This window comes from Dermacentor albipictus, chromosome 10 (assembly GCF_038994185.2).
Source record: "Dermacentor albipictus isolate Rhodes 1998 colony chromosome 10, USDA_Dalb.pri_finalv2, whole genome shotgun sequence".
NCBI classification, from domain to species: domain Eukaryota; kingdom Metazoa; phylum Arthropoda; class Arachnida; order Ixodida; family Ixodidae; genus Dermacentor; species Dermacentor albipictus.
This window is the reverse complement of record NC_091830.1, coordinates 88,678,175-88,699,311: the sequence shown is the minus strand read 5'-3', so window position 1 is coordinate 88,699,311 and position 21,137 is coordinate 88,678,175. Positions and strand designations below refer to the sequence as shown.

Here is a 21,137-nt window from a genome sequence, read left to right as displayed (position 1 = left end):
CTTTCACTTTATAAACTGTATTTTAGAACACCTCGTGTTTGGCGCAGCATAGCCTTAGCTGCTTTTGCGCCATTAAACCCAATTAAACAAACAAACAAACATAACATCAGCCGCTTCAAGTAATCCACCTGAACAAGCGAAATTCAGCTGCACGCCGTAATGTTTAGTAAAAAAATCAAAATAAATACTCCGTAGACAGTAGTAACACGGTTGACGCCGGCTCTACATCAACACGGTATAGGGACGGTGTAAAAAAGGTACAGCCCTGTCCAAGAAAGAACTATCACACTTTAGATATTGTGCCATGTAATGATGTTCCGTTGTAGACTTTTACGTTTGTTGTGTTTTTGTGCGAATCCCGTGATTGTTAATTCGTTTCCCATGCGTCTCGCGGTCAAACGTTAACGAATTTGCGTATGCGTGTCTGCGAAACCGAAAACGAACCTTGAGTCCGAAGTCGGCGTTTGTGTCTGTCTACGTGGTACGTCCCTTGTCTGTTTCTGCACCGCGGTAACTATCACTATGGCTCTATACGAGGTCACTCGGCAGCGGCGTACATGTCGTCACGTTGCAGTGGCGATGCAGAAGCAAGCATTACCAAAAGTGTCCCGTAACGGTCTAACTCTTTGTCGGGTGAGAACATTCGTGCCGAAAAATAAACGCAACGCCAAATCACAACAGCGGTGAGGACGGTCGTCAGTCGCTGAATCCGACTCGCGGGTCATGGTACAGGCGGGCGGGCGGGCGTCTTCTGCCTATCGATAACTTGATAGCAATGATAATGCTGTGAAAGTAATCGACGGCAAAAAAATATAATAATAATAACGTGCGAGTGACATGAGGGCAAGGAAAGAAATATTTACATTGTAACTGCACTTTTACTATAATACCTGTTTTGCTCGCGCTTCTTCATTTCATGAACTATTCTTTGTTTTGGACGAACTGTACAAACTGTGACTTTTATACTGCGCCTTAGCGTTACTTCTACTTTGATTAACAAAAAAACTTAAATGCCAAGTGTTTATACGAGGTGCTTCTGGTTCGCTTCGACAATACGGATTCTGTAGTGCGCGTGGCCGATGCTTTCACTGGATTCCTCAAATAACGCGCCGTCTTTATGTTTTTCCGCGCTTCTAGCCCATAACGATTATCCGAGTCGCCTACAGGTGGTGTCATGCGCCGCAGTAGAGCCTCGCAATAGGCCTAGGCATCGGCACTCACGACGGTGTCCAGCGTGGGCAGGAGGAACGAGATGCCCCTGTCCTTGCTTGTCAGCTCGGCCGTCACTGTGGACAGGGCGCCCAGCAGCGAAAGGAACAACCGCGACGTCTGATTGGACAGGCTCTTCACCCACGATACCAGCACGTCGTTCACGCCCGAACGCTGGGGCCGTTCAGGCCGAGGAATCGGGCAGTCACATGCAATCAAGCGAAGTCAAGGTAGTCTGTTGGTTCAGCTACCTATTATAGGACGTTCCTGTATACACACACCTCCACTAACAGAAGAACAGGCTGGAAGCACCGCCTCTAGGCTTAAAGGGACACTAAAGGTTACTATGACGTCAAGTTAAAGTGATAAAGCAATGCTCTAGAACGTCTAAGGCGTCAATATAATCGCGAACAGAGCTTTAGTAACCGAGAAATTGAGGTAAATGCAAGACACCATTTTAGACCCCCCAGCGACATTCCGGTACTAGCCCGATGACGAAGGCAGTCCTCATCACAATTTATGTCACTAGTATTCAACTACTCGTACTAAAAAGATCATTTCATTAAGTTATAAGGCGGGAGAAAATACTACTTGTCTACTTCTGTTCGCTTCTAAGAAAAAATAACATTTTGACGTTACGCTTCAGTAGTATGGGTGGTCGAAAGGTTTCATCTTTGCTCGACTCTGCGCGCTCGACTCTGCGTCGCGCGCGCTTTGGAGTTTCAGTTGTTTCGTTATCGCGTCGTGCTGGGCTGGTTCTGCTGGCTCGCGAAACTTGCATTTGGAACATGCAGCGAGAATGCCACGTCCATGTGATGTGGGATGCGCGAAGCGAACGGTCCGCGGAACTTGGCCAAGGGCAGTTGCAGCGGTGAATCCAACGTTACTTATCACTGTGTGCCAACGAGTGAACCTCTCCGTTCGAAGTGGTTAAGTGCCGTACCTATGCCACAGCGCGTTGGCAAAGAGCCGCAAAATCGCATAGTGCGCTCGCTGCACTTTCGTCCAGAGGATTACGAGTTCAACGCCGACTTACTGAAGTCGTGTGGAGTGCCTTTCAAAGCAATGCTTTCCCGTAGCGCCGTTCCGTCGGTCTTGCCTGCATTCTCCGAAGCGCAACAAGAACTGCAGGTCGGAGACGGGGCGGTGATTGCGGCATTTGGTTTTCACGAAGGAAAAGCTACAAATGTGCGAATATGTACAGCCATGACATACAGTTGCCGTCGAAGTAGCACACAACGACGCCGGCAGCGCGAGCCCTCAGCAGCAGGTCACGTTCATCAGTGCTTAAATCGCTGAAGTCGAGCCCAGCATCGTGAGCCAATAGAGAGTTTTAGTATAGCGTAAAACCCTTGCGTTAGCGTTAGCGTGCCACGCAACGCTAACGCAAAGAAAGACTGCACTGCGCGGCACAAGGTAGTGTTTTATAATAGCGGAACGGAGAAAAGCGTTAACGTTAACGCAAACAAATACAGCGCCATCTAGATGTAAAGACACAAAGTACTGGAAAGCCAAATCCACACGAAATGTCGAGCTTATCCAATGCCGAATCCGCAAGTGTGTCCCTAAGTCAAGCTTATCGAAAGCCACAGTCGCTGCGTTAATTACGCATGTAGGTGTTCGGTTTGAGCGTTGTTTTGTCGAGAGTCGCGAAACGTACCGATTAATCTTGGCATGCTGCGATCGAGTGTTCTGTGGGACCCACATTACGTGTCCTTTTTAAGTTGGGATGACATAGACACCCTCATGCTTCGGGAATGAGAGCGACCGCGCACGTTCTACGTGTCCTCAAGATCCACTCAACGTCGAAGCTATACCGGAGGGGACGTTTCGCCGGCAATTTCTCTTCCAGAAAGCGGATTTCCCACTTCTTTCCATTTTTTTGCAACGGACGCCCACCTTGACGTCCATCCGAATGGGTTCAAGGCGAAAACCTCCTTCACGAGGTTCATATCGTCGTCGTTGGTAAAACGCACACGCATTGTGACCACAGCACCGACCACACTACTGTGTTTTGCCGCGGAAAACATGACATACATCGGTTCCACATGCGGCAAGCGAACGAGCGAAAAACACTTGGGCGCCCTCTCGAGGCGGATACAGCAAACACATTTAGCAAACCCATAGAGTTGTTCTACTAACTCTATGAGCAAACCCTCTCGTTAAGCCTACTGCGCCGCTAATCGAGAACGTATATCGTAAACAACGCCCATTTGTCACCTGTGCACCGCTGCCGAAGCATCATCACACAAATCTAAGGCGAACACGAGCATTAGTGGGGAAGGATAGAGCCTAGCAGTGCAGGCAGACGGCTCGATAGATCCGAAGCGGGCTGCTCTCACTTCGACTGGCGTCGCCATCTTGCCGTACGTAAGGCTCCCCTTGCGTGCGTTAGCGTTCAACGCTAAATCCTGAAAATAGCGTACGTACGTAAGAGCTCCAGCAGCGTTTACGTATAGCGCATGCGCAGTGTGGTGCACGCAACGCTAACGCTAACGCTAACTCTTTGCGTTTGCTGCTTTACGCTATACTAAAACTCTCTAATGTGTCGTCTGGGCCATCCATTGCAACGAGCGTCAAAGTTGGCGTCATAATATAAACAACCAGCTTATCGTCCCGCACTTTCCCTTTCGCTAGCCACCATATAGTTCCGCTTTCGCGCTGCTGTCGGCTCTGTCGTGGCTCTGTTTCTGGCAGCATGTTTGCGTTTTGCGCAGAAAAGCCGCAGCGCCGTCTGCGGGCGCTGTTTTACTCACCGACGGCGCAACGTCACTATGAGACCATGACGTCACCACTCCTCGATCGGAGAGCGGGCGATTCGAACTGCGCTGCTAGAGGTACGCGGACGCTTCAGATCGCATTTTCTCTTAAAATAAGTCTCTTCTTCGCTATAAACAAGCGTTTCGAGGTTTCTGGGACGGTATTTCAACAGTCCACGTTGATTTAATGTTAACCTTCAGCGTCCCTTTAAATAGTGAAGCTTCTTTGCAGTTTTTAATGAATCTTCATTAGGGGTTTGCGAAGCGGAAGAAGCCGATCGCATGATAGAGGTGTGTGCGTATATAATATTACTGTAAATGTAGCGCATGAGTGGTGGAAGAAGTGTGGGCAGAAAACACGAAGAGGAGTCGGACATTTTACCCCGTCTCAGGCTTGCTTAGGTCATGAAAGAAACTATGTTAGAAGGAATCAACAGTTTTGGTGTAGGCGCGCAGCAATATATATATATATATATATATATATATATATATATATATACATATATATATATATATATATATTACGTGAGGCCGGCGTCGCCAGCCTATTATTTCAGGGTAACAATAACGCTTTCGATGTTCCAGAAGTGTAACTCAGCAATAGAGCTCATCCTTTGAACAAGAACCAGGCGCCACGCGCTCACCTGGAAGAACACGACATGCACTTGCCCGCAGGCGGTGAGCGCCATGCAGCTCCAGGGGAAGCGGGCCCTGGCCGCCGCCCAGGGCAGCACCGGAGCTGTCGATGCTGTGCCTGGCTGCGCAGGAAGCGAGAACAGCGACAGCGAGAGCAGGAGAACGAGGGTTTCGGGCGTCACTTGGCTGCAAGCAGAGAGGGCGTGAGGACCGAGGAGGAGGCGAGGCAAGAAAAAATAGGCTGTATTCGTGCGAAGCAAGAGAGTATAAAATATCGGGGCAGTAGAAACGCAGTTTTTCGCCTTCCGAGCAGCATATCATAGGAAAGTTGCAGAATTGCCCACTCACTGATAGCGATAACAAGGCATTTAGAATGTCACACGAAGTTTGTAGTTCACGATCAGTGTAGGACGGAGTAAGCATTCGCTGACACGCCTGGTGCGGTAAGGCGCCCAAAGAGACACGTGAACATAGTTAGCGTTGTTAACTACTGTGAATGCCTGCGGTAACAATGCTAGTGCGATGAGGAGCGCCTGCAGCGGGGAGCACGCGCGCTTCTCCCAAAGAGTAAGTTTCCTTCTTGCCGCTATCATTTTGCTGTGCGGCGCCTCCGGACCACCAAGCAGATCACGTGACCACGAACACTGAGTGCGCGGTAGGCCTATGCGCGAATAGGTGCGCGTTGCCCGCCTGCTTGGGCAACAAGGCACGGCGGCAGCAACGGCGACGGCGCCAATGGGCTTTGAACGTCCGTGTATCGCAGTAAAATTAGTAATTGGTTTAATGAACTAACCACAACTGAAAACTCGGTCAAGCTCATAAAAAACTTACATGTAGTATAGACTATGTCCTAGGTCTCCCGAGCCTAAATCAGAGTTTTGAGCAATCACACTCGGCGTAGCAAAAACGATACGTTGGGCATTACCGGGTCAAAATGACTTTAACCAGATTTTAGACACAATGCCGCAGCAACACTGGAGATGAACACCGACCTTCTAGAGAAAACGAACGTCCACGCCGACTTCGGAATGGCTGAGACGACCAACGCCATGATAGCGATTGCCAAGGTAGAGAGTTCCCGGAAGCTGCAGAACGGGGTGAAAGCAGATATATCACGGTTGCATAACTGGGACTCATACCAACAGTGCACCAATATAAGGTGTCTACATGTACAGCCGCTCTGATTTCAATACCTTATATCGGATATATTTAGTTTGTCCGTAAACTTCGTAACGTATGCGAGTTATTCGGTTGCCGCGCACGGCAGTAGCAAGGCTGGTCGCGACATCGTGTACCGTTGTCAGATGGGAGGAGGACTTGGCACCTTTGAAGGCACCGCGTCCATGAGCATACATATCTCATCAACCCATCATCATCCGATACGTCGACCCCGGTACTCCCCCTCAACCCGGGTTGACTGGTTGGGGGGACTTGGTTCGGGCCAACGGTCCTTCCCGGACAAGGGGGCTGTTGTGGTGCAGCAACACAAAGTTACCGCACGCAACACACAAACAGCCATGCTGGTCGTACAGGACTCGAGCCTGACTGACCTTCGGACTGCCTCGGCGCAAAAGAGGCCAAGGCATACAACCATGCATAGCACCAAAGCCGTCCGCGGGGCAGCGCGACCAACCAACATCGTGTTAACGTGATCGTGTCGTAGAAAATGCCGCGTCCGATGTCATGCGTCGCATTGGCAAAAAGATTTTCGAACCACACATACCCAGGCCGTCCATATGGCGCAAGGAGTTCAATGAACAAATGGAATTGCGGTAGCTAAAATACGTGGAAAAATCGTAAACTACCACTTACACACTACCTACAGACGTGACAGCTCTCGGACTGTAATTTTAATATACGAGAAAACATAATTCTCTTACGCGAAAACTCAAACAAACCACTTTTCCAGTGTTTCTACAAATCACAGACAGGAAACGGCGTCCGCCATTTGCGCACGCCGGTGCGTAAATGTCTCAGAGTCCGCGGAGCAGCGCGCCCGCTTCCTTGAAAGACTTCCAGATGGCGCTTGCCTCCGCCGCATCGCGGTAAAGCTAGGGAAACGATGGAGCACGCTTTATTAGAATGTGAAGACATCTGCCCAGCGGTCGATTTAGGCACACCTGGCCTCCTTGAAACCTTTGGCTTCAGCTAGACCAGGGGAAAAATAAACATGTCCGCAATAGACATTAGTAAGAGGCGATTGGAAGATTGGTGGATGAAAAGTAGGGAAACGACAAAAAACAGAGTCGTACAAAAGCAAAGTTCGCAATAGGGAATAAGAAAGTTTGGTTGTGGGAGTTCATAGTGTGTTTTGTGTGTTTCTAAACCTAGGTGGGATATTAAGCATTACAATAGCAAGAGCTTTGTGGCGCAACCCGCCGCCCCGTTCCAAAGGGGACGTTCATAACATCCATCCATCCATCACTCCATCCATCCATCCGACAGCAAAGCAAAGTTCGCAATAGGGGGTCAGAAAATTTGGTTGTGAGAGTTAATAGTGTCTTTTTAACCTAGGTAGGACATTAGGCAGTATAATAGCAAGAGCTTGGTGGCGCCACCCACCACCCCGTTCCAAAGGGGACGCCCATAACATCCATCCACGGCCCCTGCAAGATGCCGCCATCGAGCACGCAATCGTGATAAGCGCAGAGCGCAGGTATGATGATGTAGTTAGACTGGAGCGTGATCAAAAATCCGTATGGAAGTGAACAGTTTGCAATAACATTGAGCTCCACGAGAAATGTACAATATATTCCGCATATACCCAGATGGAAGCTCGACACAGCCGACTGGGAAAGTTTTCCGAGAACGTACCATATTTGAAGCGAGGTCACATCGCAGCCTTCAGCATTGATTACGCAGTTGCGTACTGCACAGCTTTCATTACTCATGCTGGTTCAACGTCTATCCCACAAACAAATGGATCTTCTAATGAGCGACGCTTCCCTTTGTGGAATGAGCAATGTATGAAGAGGCGTCAAATCCAAAACAAAGCTCGGGGTCTTCTGCGAGAGTCGCCAACTGTAGAAAATTTACCTTCAAGCTTCGGACAGAGTGAGGAAAATAAAATGACGGCAAACACACTCGATGCCATTAGTGAATAACTAAGAGAATAGCATGGAAGATCAAACGAATTATCCTGGGTCCCACTTCGAACTTGTGTCTGGTTCTGCGCACTACTCACATTTTTAAGACATAAAGAGGGAATAGAAAGGAAGCCATAGGAACACAAATGCAGACAAACTGAGACGTACGTGGAACAGTTCTTTCAGTATGGCTGAATTGTGCGTTGAACTGATCTGCTGTAACGATTCTGCGCCAGGACTTAATTGCGTCTCATATGGAATTATCGAGCAGATACATAATCACACTCCTCTCATTGTTTGATGCAATATGGGAAGAAGGGTACGTTCCGTCTTCCGTATAATTTATAAGCCTTTATAATTCCCGTCGTTAAAGGAGAAAAAGAACCATCCTTGGCCAGTAGCTACAGACTGGTAGCATTAATTACTTGTCTGTGCAAGCTCTTCGAAAAGATGATAAACCGACACCTAATCAACTATTTAGAAACCAACAAATTATTACAGCCATAGCACTGCGGTTCCGGGAAGGATAGGTCAACGACAGACCACCTTATCCGCATAGAGTCAAATATAAGATATGCGTTTTTGCACAAACAATTCTTCTTGTCAGAGTTTTTAGACTAGGAAAAAACGTACGAAACTACCTGGCGATATGGAATTTTACAAGATCTCTCTTTCAATGGGTGTCCGCGGAAACATGTTAAACATAATTGAGAGCTATCTGTAAAACGCACATTCCGTGTGAGAGTTGGCACTACTCTGTCTAGACCGTTCATCTAGAAGACCGGCGTTACTCAAGGTGGGGTGCTTAACTGCACGCTATTCATTGTGAAAATAAATTCTTGGCGCTCAGCATTACCCCGTACAACGTTATTTATTAGCTTTTTTCAGTAAATATATATAATCTGCAGGCTGTGTTGGTAAACTGTTTAACAAATGTACGAGTGATAACGCTAAAGCAGGACATCTTCAGTGAAGCGACGAAACTGTCTTATATACACGTTCATCAAAGGGACGAACATTTCTGCCGGCCAGTTTGCATCTATGCCGCGTTCAGGGGCGCAATGCTAACGGCTGTTGATTCCGCAGTTGAAGAAAAGCTTGAAGCAGACAAAACAAAATCGTACTTCCAGTGTCCATGAAGGGTCAGCCTGTTCTCGAACACTCCCGGAGGCAGCCTACGCTCATCCTGGCGAATCTTCGCTCTGAAACAAAGTAGAAGTTTAGAAGTTCGCGGGAAATATGATGCCCACGACGTAGCCTTGGCTAGCTGCTTTCACTATAGGGCCAGTACGCATAAGGACTCTATACAAACAATTTCTCATTAGATAATTCCCTACACGCACGCACTCATTTGTACAGACAGGATCTTCTGGTGCACAGATTAGATTAAGTTGATGTGCCCGGCGTGGAGACTTGGTAAGTTAGCCAGAGCTAACCACTGAACGAGACAACGCAAAATGGTTCGCGTAACCCTAAACAAGAGATTCGAAGAGAACAGTACGGTTTCGAAAGGAAACTCAGGTAGCTAATACTCCTGTTGGGATTACGAGGAAGCAGTTAAGAATAAGAGGATGTCAAGTTCTCTTCCTCCTTTTTGCCTTTTAAAAGGTTATGCAAGAAGCATGACCACTTTCTTGACCCGTAGCCCAAGGGCATCAGTGGATACCATCAGTAACTATTAGTCAGAAGCAGGGCAATTCATTGAGAATTCAATGCAAACGTGGACATGTCCAAGGACATGAACATTATAGGAACATATACAATAACGCACATACTGACAGAAAGAAAAAAGCCGAATGATCAAATTCAGCAGAGCAGAAGTGTTCAAAAAGACAGCGGCGCACGGACAACAAATATTCATTAATATCACGGCAATACTAAGCCCACGTAGTAATGTTAAAAACGAGACAAGCAACAATAGGGAGGAAGAACTCAAGAAGGAAAGTTCACAGTTCAGCAAACACGAACGGGTCACCAGTGGTATATTCGACTTTATAATGTGGCGAGGGAAACGAAACGTGTCATGAGCTGCAAAATTTTGACGGTGTGATAATATTAGAAAGTTCGCAGGCTAGACATGAAATCGGCAGTCAAGACTGGGGTAACTGGGGACTGGCAATGGGTTCAAATAGACAAATAATATAACTATTATTATTATTATTATTATTATTATTATTATTATTATTATTATTATTATTATTATTATTATTGCCGCTGTTGTCGACAACTTTTCGAATAATTTAATATTATGAAGGACTTTTGCTGCAGAGTTTCTTGGGCAGTTCAAGCAAGTATATAGCAGAGCGGTAGTTGCCCTAGTGTTGACCACTTCAAATATGCTCAGTTCGTATCACTCAGTGCCTATCCATTTTGAAGGTCGTGTTCACGATATAGAAGAATCGTCATCTGTCTTAGCTAGCGTAGCACGAAACTAGCAAGTAAAGTAATACTGATTTCTCAGAAAACTTGGCCTTCGAAGAATACAACCTCAGAGTAACGAAAGCCTTTGTTGCACACCATCGGCGGGGTGGGCTAACTATCATAGCTACGATCATGTTTGGGGCAGTGGCTCACTCAGGGTGGGAAGACAGGCGAGCTAGCGATGTTCGAGCACTGTGACTGTCTTCTTTATGCGATCTTCAATAGATACCGTCTGCACGTTTTAGATGAGCTCCGATATCGCGGAGGCTAAGTAGGTTGTTGGTACAGTGTGGCACTCAGCGATCTTGGAGGTAATAACGGGATCACGACTTAAGGCTTTTTTAGAGCGCAGCACTTTGGCGTCCGTTCCTGGGTTTCGCGTCGTCGTCGGCGTTGTCGTCGGCGTTGTCATCGGCCTCGTAACCAGCTCGCCGACGAATCTGCTCCGCCGCCGCGCATGCGCGCTGTCGGCTCTCCGGGCGAGGGAGGATGTTGGAAGGGAGGAGGAGAGACTGTGGAGGAGGGCTGGCTACACAAATGGCTCTTTGGCGTCCGTTCCTGGGTTTCGCGTCGTCGTCGGCGTTGTCGTCGGCCTCGTAACCAGCTCCGCCCCCCTTTCATCCCCCCAGCGCTAGCAGCGACCGACTGATACCGCTTTCGTGAGTCCGCTACCGCACTCACGAAAGACGTCGTGCACTTCCTGCAACTCGCATTAACCGTCCATCGATCCACACCGATGTTAGTAGCGGGGGATTTTAATGTTGACATAAAGACAAACAGCAATTTCCTAACACTTATGCGGGAGAACATCCCGTTCCTCTCGCTCGTAACGCGTCCCACGGCTGTGACAACCTCGCGAGGCACTTGTATAGATCTCGTCTTTGAGAATCAAGCATTGGTGTACCAAGTCGAACATATATCAGTCTATTTCTCCGACCACAAAGCTTCCTTCATGACTGTCAAGAACTGTTAGTGGAGTCTTTGTTAAAGGAATACGTGTGAAAAATAAAAAAAAATTCTGTGATAGCGCATACATGTGTTGCTCGATTTCTTTGCCTCAATCTATCGAAAAGGTGAAACAGCTTATTTGCTGCGCTCAAATTTCGCATTAGGAAGTAACGTAATCGTCGGTAATTTTTTCTCTTACGAGAGTAGGATGACATTGCATTTTCGTTGTTATTCTTTTACACGGTGCACGAGAGTAACGCAAAACGTCAGCCGGCAAAACATATGAGGCCGGGTACGTTATGGCTTTACACATTTCATTACGTCATTTCGTTTGCACGAGCCACTAAAATCACGCATTAGAGATACTGAGAAATAAAAAATCTTACGAGCACCAACACGCGTTTCGCTATATGGGCCTCGATGTCATCATAACTATTAAAATAAAAGGACTCCCTACTGTGTTCCAAGTACCTCCTATGTTGTAGCGCAATAGAAAGCCTGCCATTCGAAGTGTCTATAATCGTGCAGTGGTATCTCCGGAAGGCTAGTAAAAATTTCTAGAACTGAATTTTTTTGTCCTGCGTAGTCTCTTAGTAAAGCTTTGTACGGATGCCTACAACACTGATTACCGGACGCGAGGCAATCTCGAACGCACCACTCCGTTCAACGTGATTCCGTTCATTTGCACAAGTGGGCGCCACTTTTCTACATGCGCTAGCTGGAAACGAAAAGAAATTACTCCCTCACGCAAATAAAAGTTGGCAGAAGAGCATAAAATACGATTTCAGGGACTACAATATTGTAAAAAAAACCTCTCTCCACGTTTCTTTTTTTTTTTTTGGGGGGGGGGGGGAGGCGGTTACGTGACGCTACTGGGATTAGTTGCGTTCTTTCACCGTCGGGCGCCGCCACATGTCGTCCTTGCGCAACTTTCAGAACCAAATCAAAAATGTAATTCCTTGCTTATGGCATACAAGCATGCTTGTTTCCGTCAATGTGGCACGCACTCTTCTTATTCCCATTACAATACAAACACATGTTCCCAGCGGTAGACAGTCCGTTTAAACATAGCATTCAAGAAGGAACAACCCATTGGTTCCAGGACGCGGAAAAAATACCACAACTTTCATAAAGTTCGTATTTGCATATTCAAGAACAGTTGGTATTATGAGCTGATTACAGGAAGAAGCGTAGCGGCTGGTAAGGCGCAGTCGAGCACGTGCACATTATTCCCGTGCGGTTTTTGCGAGTTTTGTGAAGAAAAAAAAAAAAGAAACGCGCTGCAATGGAGCTGAAATGCACGGAAAACGCAGCGCTCATTCTTGCTGGTTAAATTTAGAACGTCCAAAGGGTGTTCGGTTAAGAGCAATCGACGTAACACATATTTTGTGTACCTGCTTACAGAGAAACAATGCAACGCAGCGGAAGACGAAAGCAGGTGGCGAAATTAATGGTCGATTTATTTCGGATACCAGGTACCTAGTGGTGATTGACTCGTCTCGCTTACCGTTCCTATACTTAGAAATACTCAGTTTTCTAATGGGAACATACATCTCTGAACGAAAATGTTTAGCTTAATAATGAGTAACATACCGTATTTGACCGAATATTTATGATGCTATTTTAGTTGCATCGAATTTTTAAATATTGCCTGTGGCAAACGGCACAATTTTAAAGCCTGATCTAAATTACGCGACGAACTGGTCATTACTCCAAGGAGAAATCGATATTCTTAATTAAATATTTAACACAATTCCGCTAGTTAATTTTTAATATAATTACTCTGCAGCACACATTTCAATCTACGAATAGTAGCTGGTGCGTTTGCAAGGCATATCGACTTTGAACGAATTCTGAGGATGGCACTGGTTTCGAGATATGCGCCGTCAATGTTGCGGCAAAAATGCACTGTTATCCGACTTACCTTTCAGCAAAACGTCTGTTTTATACATTGAAGCATAAAAGTAGCTGGAACATCGAAAATTAATATCTCGAAACTGGTGGAGTCCTGAGTATTCGTTCTAAGTGGGTATGCCTTGCAAACTCACAGGCTACTCTTCGTAGATAAAAATACGCACCATAGAATTATTAACAATTATTTAGTGTACGTGCGATACCTATTCAGTCAAGCATTTTTGTTTCTCGTAGAAGTAATGCACGTTTTATCGACTAATTTAGATCAGGAATTACAACCGCAGGCATCTTTTTTTATAAATTTGGTGCAGCTAATAAAGAGCATCTTTTAGGTCGACCCCTGTATATTGAATGCGCCGAAAAATAAAAGTATAACTTCAAATATGGGTCGAACTGTATCTTTAAAAAAAACAATAAACTATAAAAGTGACACACCCTGATTTACCATAAGCACAGCTACCAAATCTTCCTAGTCGATGCCACAAATTGCATCCTCGACAAAATTGTCAGAGAACTCAGTCTCTTCGGGTGTTTCGCAGCCGCCCTCGGCTCCCCAAACAACGCATGCCTCGGGTGCGTTGGATATGAAGTTTCTTCTTGAATCCAGCATGGACAATCTCCACACAGGCTATTAGCCCCGAGAACGAACACGAGCGGCGCTGCGAGCGCCGCTCGCGTGACGTCAGGGCACGGACTCGCGCCTGTCGTCTGCTACAGTTCGTGCGTTGTACGGGCGCTTTCTGCGGTGTTTTCGTTTGTTCGCCCTCGTTCTCTCTGCTTGTATACTTATGGTGGTCGTCTCAAATATATTTTTATGACGTCTTCCTTTGCGAACATTTATTCAAAGAGCTAATTTCTTAGACAACAATGCAGCTCTCGAAGGCAACGCTACAGTACCAGCCGAAGCGACGCAGACCAGCCCATTGCGGGTTTTTCATACGCGGATAGACAATCGCAAAAGCATAGCCTATATGAATCCAGTTATGATACCATACCTGCCGCGGTGCAACAAGTATGTCACAAATCTGGCTATATATGACTTCTACAGCAGTTACGTTGATTTTATTCCGCTAAAACAGGTTTGCTCACGACGAGTAGTTCATGGTATAATATCGAATTTTTGCATTTCCTCACAGAAACGCTCGGCAGTAGCACGGTGACTTAACTAATAATGGAGCTTAGATTCTACACGCCTCACTTGCTTCTTTAACTGCTTGTCAACATTAGGCGGTTCTTCACGTGTTTATTTTTTTTAAGCGGCGGAAATTTGAAGTAAAGTTAACGAAGGCTTACAGCTATTTACAGAGTACAAATAGGAATGTACCAATATATATTCCCTTTTCCGTGCTACACGTTCAACTCACCTCTTTAGAGCGCGTTTGTTAATGATTAATAATGCATGTTATGTTCCTCTTTTTTATCTATGTTACCAAGTGTATATCATTTATTTATTTCAATGCCGCAGTGTGTTTTGCATTGTTATCATGGAAGTATTTCACTGTGCTTTCATATATTGTATAACTGCAATGTTTTATGGCCACTATATAAATGTAATTTATATGGCGCTTGATGTGTTACCCCATGCAGCCATATTGTACTTAAGAGGGTGAGATTACCTCAAGCCGCGTCTGTGCGGCTTTTTTCCCTCATCCACCTCCATTTACCACTCCTCTGTACATGTGTGTGTGTAAATCGAAATTAATAAATCAAATCAAATCAAACTCACTTGAGAAATTTGCTGGTGCTTGTTGCTAGAGGAATATACATGACGAATCTGTTTGGCAAACTGACACAGGCTGCTAGGCCCAATTTTTTTAGTGAAGTATGCCTGCTGGACCGCATAGCTGCAGCCAGAAAGCAGTCGAAGCGTCAATGACTAGTAGTATGGGACATATTGAAGATATCGAAATTCCCCCTGTGGAGGGTCAGAAATCAAGTGAAAGTATATGCAAGGCTTGTGGTGCTTTCTTTATGAATGTTTGCGATTGGATTGGAGCAAACTTAAATTAGCCTGCAAGGTTCTCTTTTAAGTACCGACGAAGCGAATAGTTATCCGTTTGTATAATTAAATACCCCGCAGGGGCGTCTGCGTAAGCAGGCGTTTGGTGTGTTGCGACACCACGTACCTGAGCACACGAGGGTTGGACCCTCCCGCGTGTAGCCGTGCGCGGCTTCGCCGTGTCTGGGGAAAAGGGGATCCTGGGGGTTGAGCCGATGCTGGGTGTTTGGACCTTTAAGGCCCCCCGGCGGAGGCAACACACCCCTTTGGCCTCTGCTTCACATAGACGGCACCTCCAGACTGACCCACCTGGAGGAAATCGGCAGTCGCCTTTTCCTGTCCTCCTCTCCAATCTTCGTCTTTCTCTCTCACTTTCCCATCTTTCCTGTCTTCTCTTCGCTTCTTATTACTTCCGTATTTCCTGGCGGCAAGGGTTAACCGTGTGTGATATATTCAACCTTGGGTATATACATTAGGTTATAGTGGCGCTGCATAGCTGGCGTCTGCAGGTTTCTTGGAACCTGTAGCGTCCCCTTGTTGGGCTCCGTGGTGGGTGGCTACCACCGCCACCGAATTTTGAAACCATCCAATGGCAGAAGCGTTCCCGCGACTTTCAGATCGGCCTCTGAAAAGAGGTCGCACCGAAGCAACTTTTCAGTTCTTTTTAAAACCAAGCCAAGACACATTTGCGAAATACCATGTTCTTCATAGTGAAGGCAACACCACCGTTAGAAAACTGTCACCATTCATTGTATCGAAATGCCTAGCAAATACAATTGGAGCTGGCTACAAAGCCTCGAAGATGGCTAGCGGAGACCTCCTCCTTGAACTAACCAAAAAAGATCAACTTGAAAAACTTGCTGAACTGACCACTATCGGTGACATCAAAGTGACAATTTCTCCACATCGCTCACTCAACACTAGCAGGGGAGTGATTTCTGAAGAAGACTTCTTGAACCTCAGCGACGAAGAGCTCCTCGAAGGATTTCAGGAGCAAAACGTAATTAAGGTCCAGAGAATCACACTACGACGAAATGACCAACAGATTCCGACAAAACATGTGATTTTGACATTTGGTAGTAGCACTGTCCCTAGTTCACTCGACGCAGGATATCTGAAAATCAACGTCAGACCGTACATACCCAACCCAAGGCGCTGCTTCAAGTGCCAGAGGTTCGGGCATGCATCTCAATCATGCAGAGGAAAGGAAACATGCGCGAAGTGTAGTGGCAATGACCATCCATCTGACAACTGCAATGCTCCCGTACAATGTGTCAATTGCAAGGGCGATCATCCTGCTTACTCGCGGAGCTGCCCTTGCTGGAAAAGAGAAAAAGAAATAATTGCAATCACAGTAAAGGAAAAGATTTCATTCTACGAAGCGAGGAAAAGGCTAGGGCACTTACCTCAAGCAAGCTATGCCAGTGTGACGCGGCAGGGGGCAGCGCCACACCGGTCTCAGGAATCTACAGGGTCCACATCAGGTACTCCTGTAGAAACCCCAACCGCCCCCTTGGTGGCTGCAGCCAGTGCTGCTCCACCAGTAACGCATACGGGCCCGCAGACAATAGTGCCGCAGGGCCCGAAGTTGAAGCGTACCCCACGGCCCGAGACGCGCGTCTCGGCGCCTGGCTCTCGATCGTCCAGTGCCTCGGAAAAGGCAATGGACGTCGATCCAAAAATCCCGGCGTCATTGACGCCAAAAGACCCGCGCTCCTTGGAGCACACACAGAAGGATAAACATATTTTAACTTCTGTGAGATGGGGAAAGGTAACCTGAGCGGTTACCGCCCTTCATAATAGTAACCAGGTTTTAAATAGATGTCACCTACAATTTATGAGCTCACACACAAAAGTATTTTTTTCCCAATTCCAATAAGATGGCTTTTCTCATTCATTGGAACTGCAGAGGCCTAATTCACAATCTAGGTGACATCAAAGACATCATAAATAAATTATCACCAGTAGCATTCTGCCTTCAAGAAACGAACCTGGGACCCAAACATACACATTTTCTTAAAGGTTTTACTGTCATAAGAAAGGACCGCGAGCACTCCAGCCGTCTATCAGGAGGTGTCGCAATTATCGTCCAAGGTGGCATCCCCACACGGAACGTTTCACTACAAACTGCGTCTGAGGCAGTAGCCGTCACTGTTTTAACTTTTAAGACTGTCACCATATGTTCGTTGTACATCCCTCCCCATACCCATTTCACAACTCGAGACATGGAAAATTTAATTAGCCAGCTGCCGGAGCCTTTTGTTTTAGTTGGAGATTTTAATGCTCATTGCACTCTTTGGGGCAGCGATAAGAATGACCCAAGAGGCCAACTTATCGAAGATTTCATTTTGACAAACAACATCTGTCTTTTAAATTCAGGTGCACCAACTCATTTTTCACCGAGTTCACGCAATTTTAGCTGCCTCGATTTAGCCTTTTGCTCTCCGGACATTTTTACAGATTTTAAATGGGATGTACTCGAGACTTCATATGGCAGTGATCATCTACCTGCCATAATCAACCTCACCTCAACACTACCCATTATATCGCACAAACCACGCCAATGGAAATTACAAATGGCAGACTGGGCTGTTTTTACAGAAAGTGCCAGGCTGGAGGAGCTTATTGTAACAAACTTAAGCATTGACAAAATTAATGAAAAATTTACTAACAGTATTATTTCTGCAGCTGAAAAGGCCATTCCACAATCTTCTGGCGTTGTTCGCAAAAAGTTAAATCCTTGGTGGACACACGAGTGTACCATAGCAAAAAAGCTGCAAAATAAGGCCTGGGGAATTTTACGCAGGTACCCAACCCATAACAACTTTTTAACTTTTAAACAAGCCAAAGCGAAAGCTCGATACATTCGGAGACAGGCAGAAAAATCTTCCTGGCAAAAATATGTATCAACAATTAATAGCACCGTCACATCCAAAAGGATGTGGGAACAGGTCAGGAAGTTTAAGGGGGACTACACACCATACACGATACCAATACTCACACCTTCAGGCACTCAGACAACACTACAAGAACAAGCGAATATACTTGGGGAACACTTCTATAACGTCTCTAGCTCGGCTAATTATACAAACAGATTCTTAAATTACAAACTATCTGCAGAAAAACAGAAACTACCAACTACTTGTACGTCAAGCGACGAATACAACGCTCCATTTACGTTACAAGAGCTTAACAGGGTTCTCTGTGCTGGCAAAAAAACTGCAGTAGGTCCTGACCGCATCCATTATTCTATGCTCGCACACTTGTCCCAAGCATCCGTAGGTGCTCTCCTTAATTTTTTTAACAAAATATTTGAATCCGGAAGCATGCCAAAATGTTGGAAAAATGCAATAGTTGTGCCTTTTTTAAAAACAGGAAAATCCCCCACATCCCCAAGCAGCTTTCGACCCATTGCCCTGACAAGTTGTTTGGCAAAATCGTACGAGAGCGTCGTAAATGCGAGGTTAACATTCACGCTTGATAAACGGAACTCCATCGATTTTCACCAGTGTGGCTATAAGAAAGGGTGTTCAACGACAGACCACCTCGTCCGGCTTGAACACGAAATACGTGAAGCATTTTTACACAAACAGCACTGCCTGGCGGTGTTCTTCGACCTAGAGAAAGCGTACGACACCACGTGGAGATTCGGAATCTTACGTGACCTCGCCGCGTTAGGAATCCGTGGCAAAATGCTAAACTGTCTGGGTGATTTTATGTCCAACAGAACATTCCAAATCCGTCTAGGCACTGTGCTCTCGCGCACATTTATCCAAGAAAACGGCGTGCCACAAGGTTGCGTACTTAGCACAACACTTTTTATAATAAAAATGAACTCTGTCAACAAAGTAATTCCCACCTCTGTTATGCACTCCATATATGTCGATGATCTGGAAATAGCGTGCCGCGGCTCTAACTTACGAACATGTGAAAGGCAACTCCAGATAACAATAAATAAACTAATGGAGTGGGCTGAGAAAAATGGCTTCCGATTCTCTACTCAGAAAACTGTTACAGTGCTATTTTCGCAAAAACGAGGGTTGTACTTAGACCCGGATTTAAGATTGAATGATGTCGCGCTGCCGGTAAAACAAGAATATAAATTCTTGGGAGTAACCTTTGACAAAAAACTAAACTTTCTCGCCCACATTAAAGCACTAAAAATTAAGGCAAATAAAGCATTGAATATCCTCAAAGTGTTATCTCATAAGCACTGGGGTTCTGACCGAACGTGTCTATTACGCATTTATCGGTCCCTTATTCGTAGCCTTTTAGACTACGGCTCCATTGTTTACGGCTCAGCCAGACAATCCTACATCCAAAGACTTGATCCAGTACATAACCTTGGACTGCGACTGGCAAGTGGTGCCTACAGAACTTCACCCATTGAAAGCTTATACGTCGAATGTAATGAACCCTCCTTACAGCAGCGCAGAGCATTACTCACTTTTTCCTACGTACTCAGAATTCAGTCATCACCACAACACATATGCTACAAAATCCTCACACAATGCAACTCACGCTTACACTACACAAATAAACCGAACGTGATTAGGCCACTTGTCCTGCGGTATGAGCAATACTGTCGTGATTATGACATTCCCCAAGGAGTCCTCCAGGTTGCCAAGAAACCACAACGGATGGCACCGTGGTGCGATTTCACACAGTTGTGCGACTGGACATTGACTCATTTAAAGAAGAAAGACACCCCACGCGAACACATTACACAAGAATTCCGTGCACTTCAGGACAAATATCAAAATAACATGCAATATTACACTGATGGCTCTAAAACAAAAGATCACGTGGGTGTGGGGGTCGTAACGGAAAATTGGGAAACAAGTATTCGATTACCACAACACGCTTCTGTGTTCACAGCTGAAGTTTACGCTATCTGGGTTGCTGTTAAAAAGATTATAACTGATAAACACAAACATGCAGTCATATACACTGACTCTTTAAGCTCACTGAAGGCTCTACAGATGACATCTGAGTGTGAACCCCTGATAGGAGACATTTTAAACATGTTGGTGCTTAACGAATACGGGAGGTCAATTCGTTTCTGCTGGGTCCCAAGCCATGTTGGGATACCAGGTAACGAAGCGGCTGATAGATGTGCATTGATGGCAGCGCACAAAGATATTACAAACACGAAACTCCCATATAATGATAGCATCCGTGCAATTAGAAAAGCCTTCACGGTAAAATGGCAAGGCGAATGGGACCGTTGTGCCGACAACAAGCTACATCTCACGAAATCCATAGTTGGCGAGTGGAAGTCATGCTCTCATCAGGAGCGGTTCATCGAAGTAGTTTTGTGCCGACTACGCATTGGGCACACACACCTCACGCACAATTACCTACTTACGAAAGAAGACACACCAACATGCGAGAAATGTCAACAGCCACTAACAGTTATGCACATATTACTCACATGTACGCAGCTTGAAACACACAGACGAACACTTTTGCACAAATTATATCAACTACACATACCTTTACACCTTGCTCTAATTTTAGGTGACGATCCGCTAGTCCCATTATGTGACGTCCGTAAATTTCTAAACGACACTGGATTTTTACATAAAATCTAGATTATTAACAGAGCCTTTTCCTTCATTCACTGGATTTTAAAACACCTCGTGTTTGGCGCAGCATAGCCTTAGCTGCTTTTGCGCCATTAAACCCCATTTAACTAACTAACTGTATAATTAAATAACGCTGGATCGAGACATGGTGAGACAAAAGGTGCTTGAATTTTCCTTTTGTAGGCAATCTAGGCTGCGTAGTAGTAGCTCGAGAATACTTTAGCCATTCCAGTTGGCGCTGTAAAAAAATGCTTTATGGTTTTAATTCGAAGTTGAAGTGAACTGATGGGTTTCGCGAACATAGCGTGCCTCGCCATACGGACAGTCGATTGCTACCGTTACGTGATCAGGGGTGTGCCATATTGTCGATAAAGGCTACTGAGGGCCACTATGATACATTTCATCACTTTCAATTGAGTGGCTGTTGATCTAAACAACGAAACTTTTCTCTCAGGTGATTGCTACTATGGTGTTTGTGAATTAACTATGTAAATACTCTACATGACACGCCGTCGTGTTAGCAGCCATGAGCAATTCGTTTTTTGGAGGCCTGTTTCAGAGGGGGATGAAAGTAGCA

At 45.8% G+C, this 21,137-nt stretch overlaps 1 protein-coding gene across 9 annotated transcripts in view; it reads right to left on the bottom strand.

Moving 5' to 3' along the window:
- Nucleotides 1-21,137, bottom strand: part of LOC135910242 (Na(+)/dicarboxylate cotransporter 3-like) — a 60,364-nt gene that overhangs the window by 6,226 nt on the left and 33,001 nt on the right. For 5 of the 9 annotated variants that reach the window (XM_065442294.1, XM_065442299.1, XM_065442295.1 and 2 more), the window contains 4 exons: nucleotides 8,815-8,892; nucleotides 5,597-5,689; nucleotides 4,613-4,790; nucleotides 1,222-1,383 (listed from right to left, as the gene is read on the bottom strand). In XM_065442294.1, the coding sequence (XP_065298366.1) occupies nucleotides 1,222-1,383; nucleotides 4,613-4,790; nucleotides 5,597-5,689; nucleotides 8,815-8,892 (511 nt within the window). Of the gene's footprint in view, nucleotides 1-1,221; nucleotides 2,335-4,612; nucleotides 4,791-5,596; nucleotides 5,690-8,814; nucleotides 8,893-21,137 lie in introns of those variants that run through there. The other 4 variants (XM_065442296.1, XM_065442300.1, XM_065442301.2 and 1 more) reach the window with 3 other exon arrangements.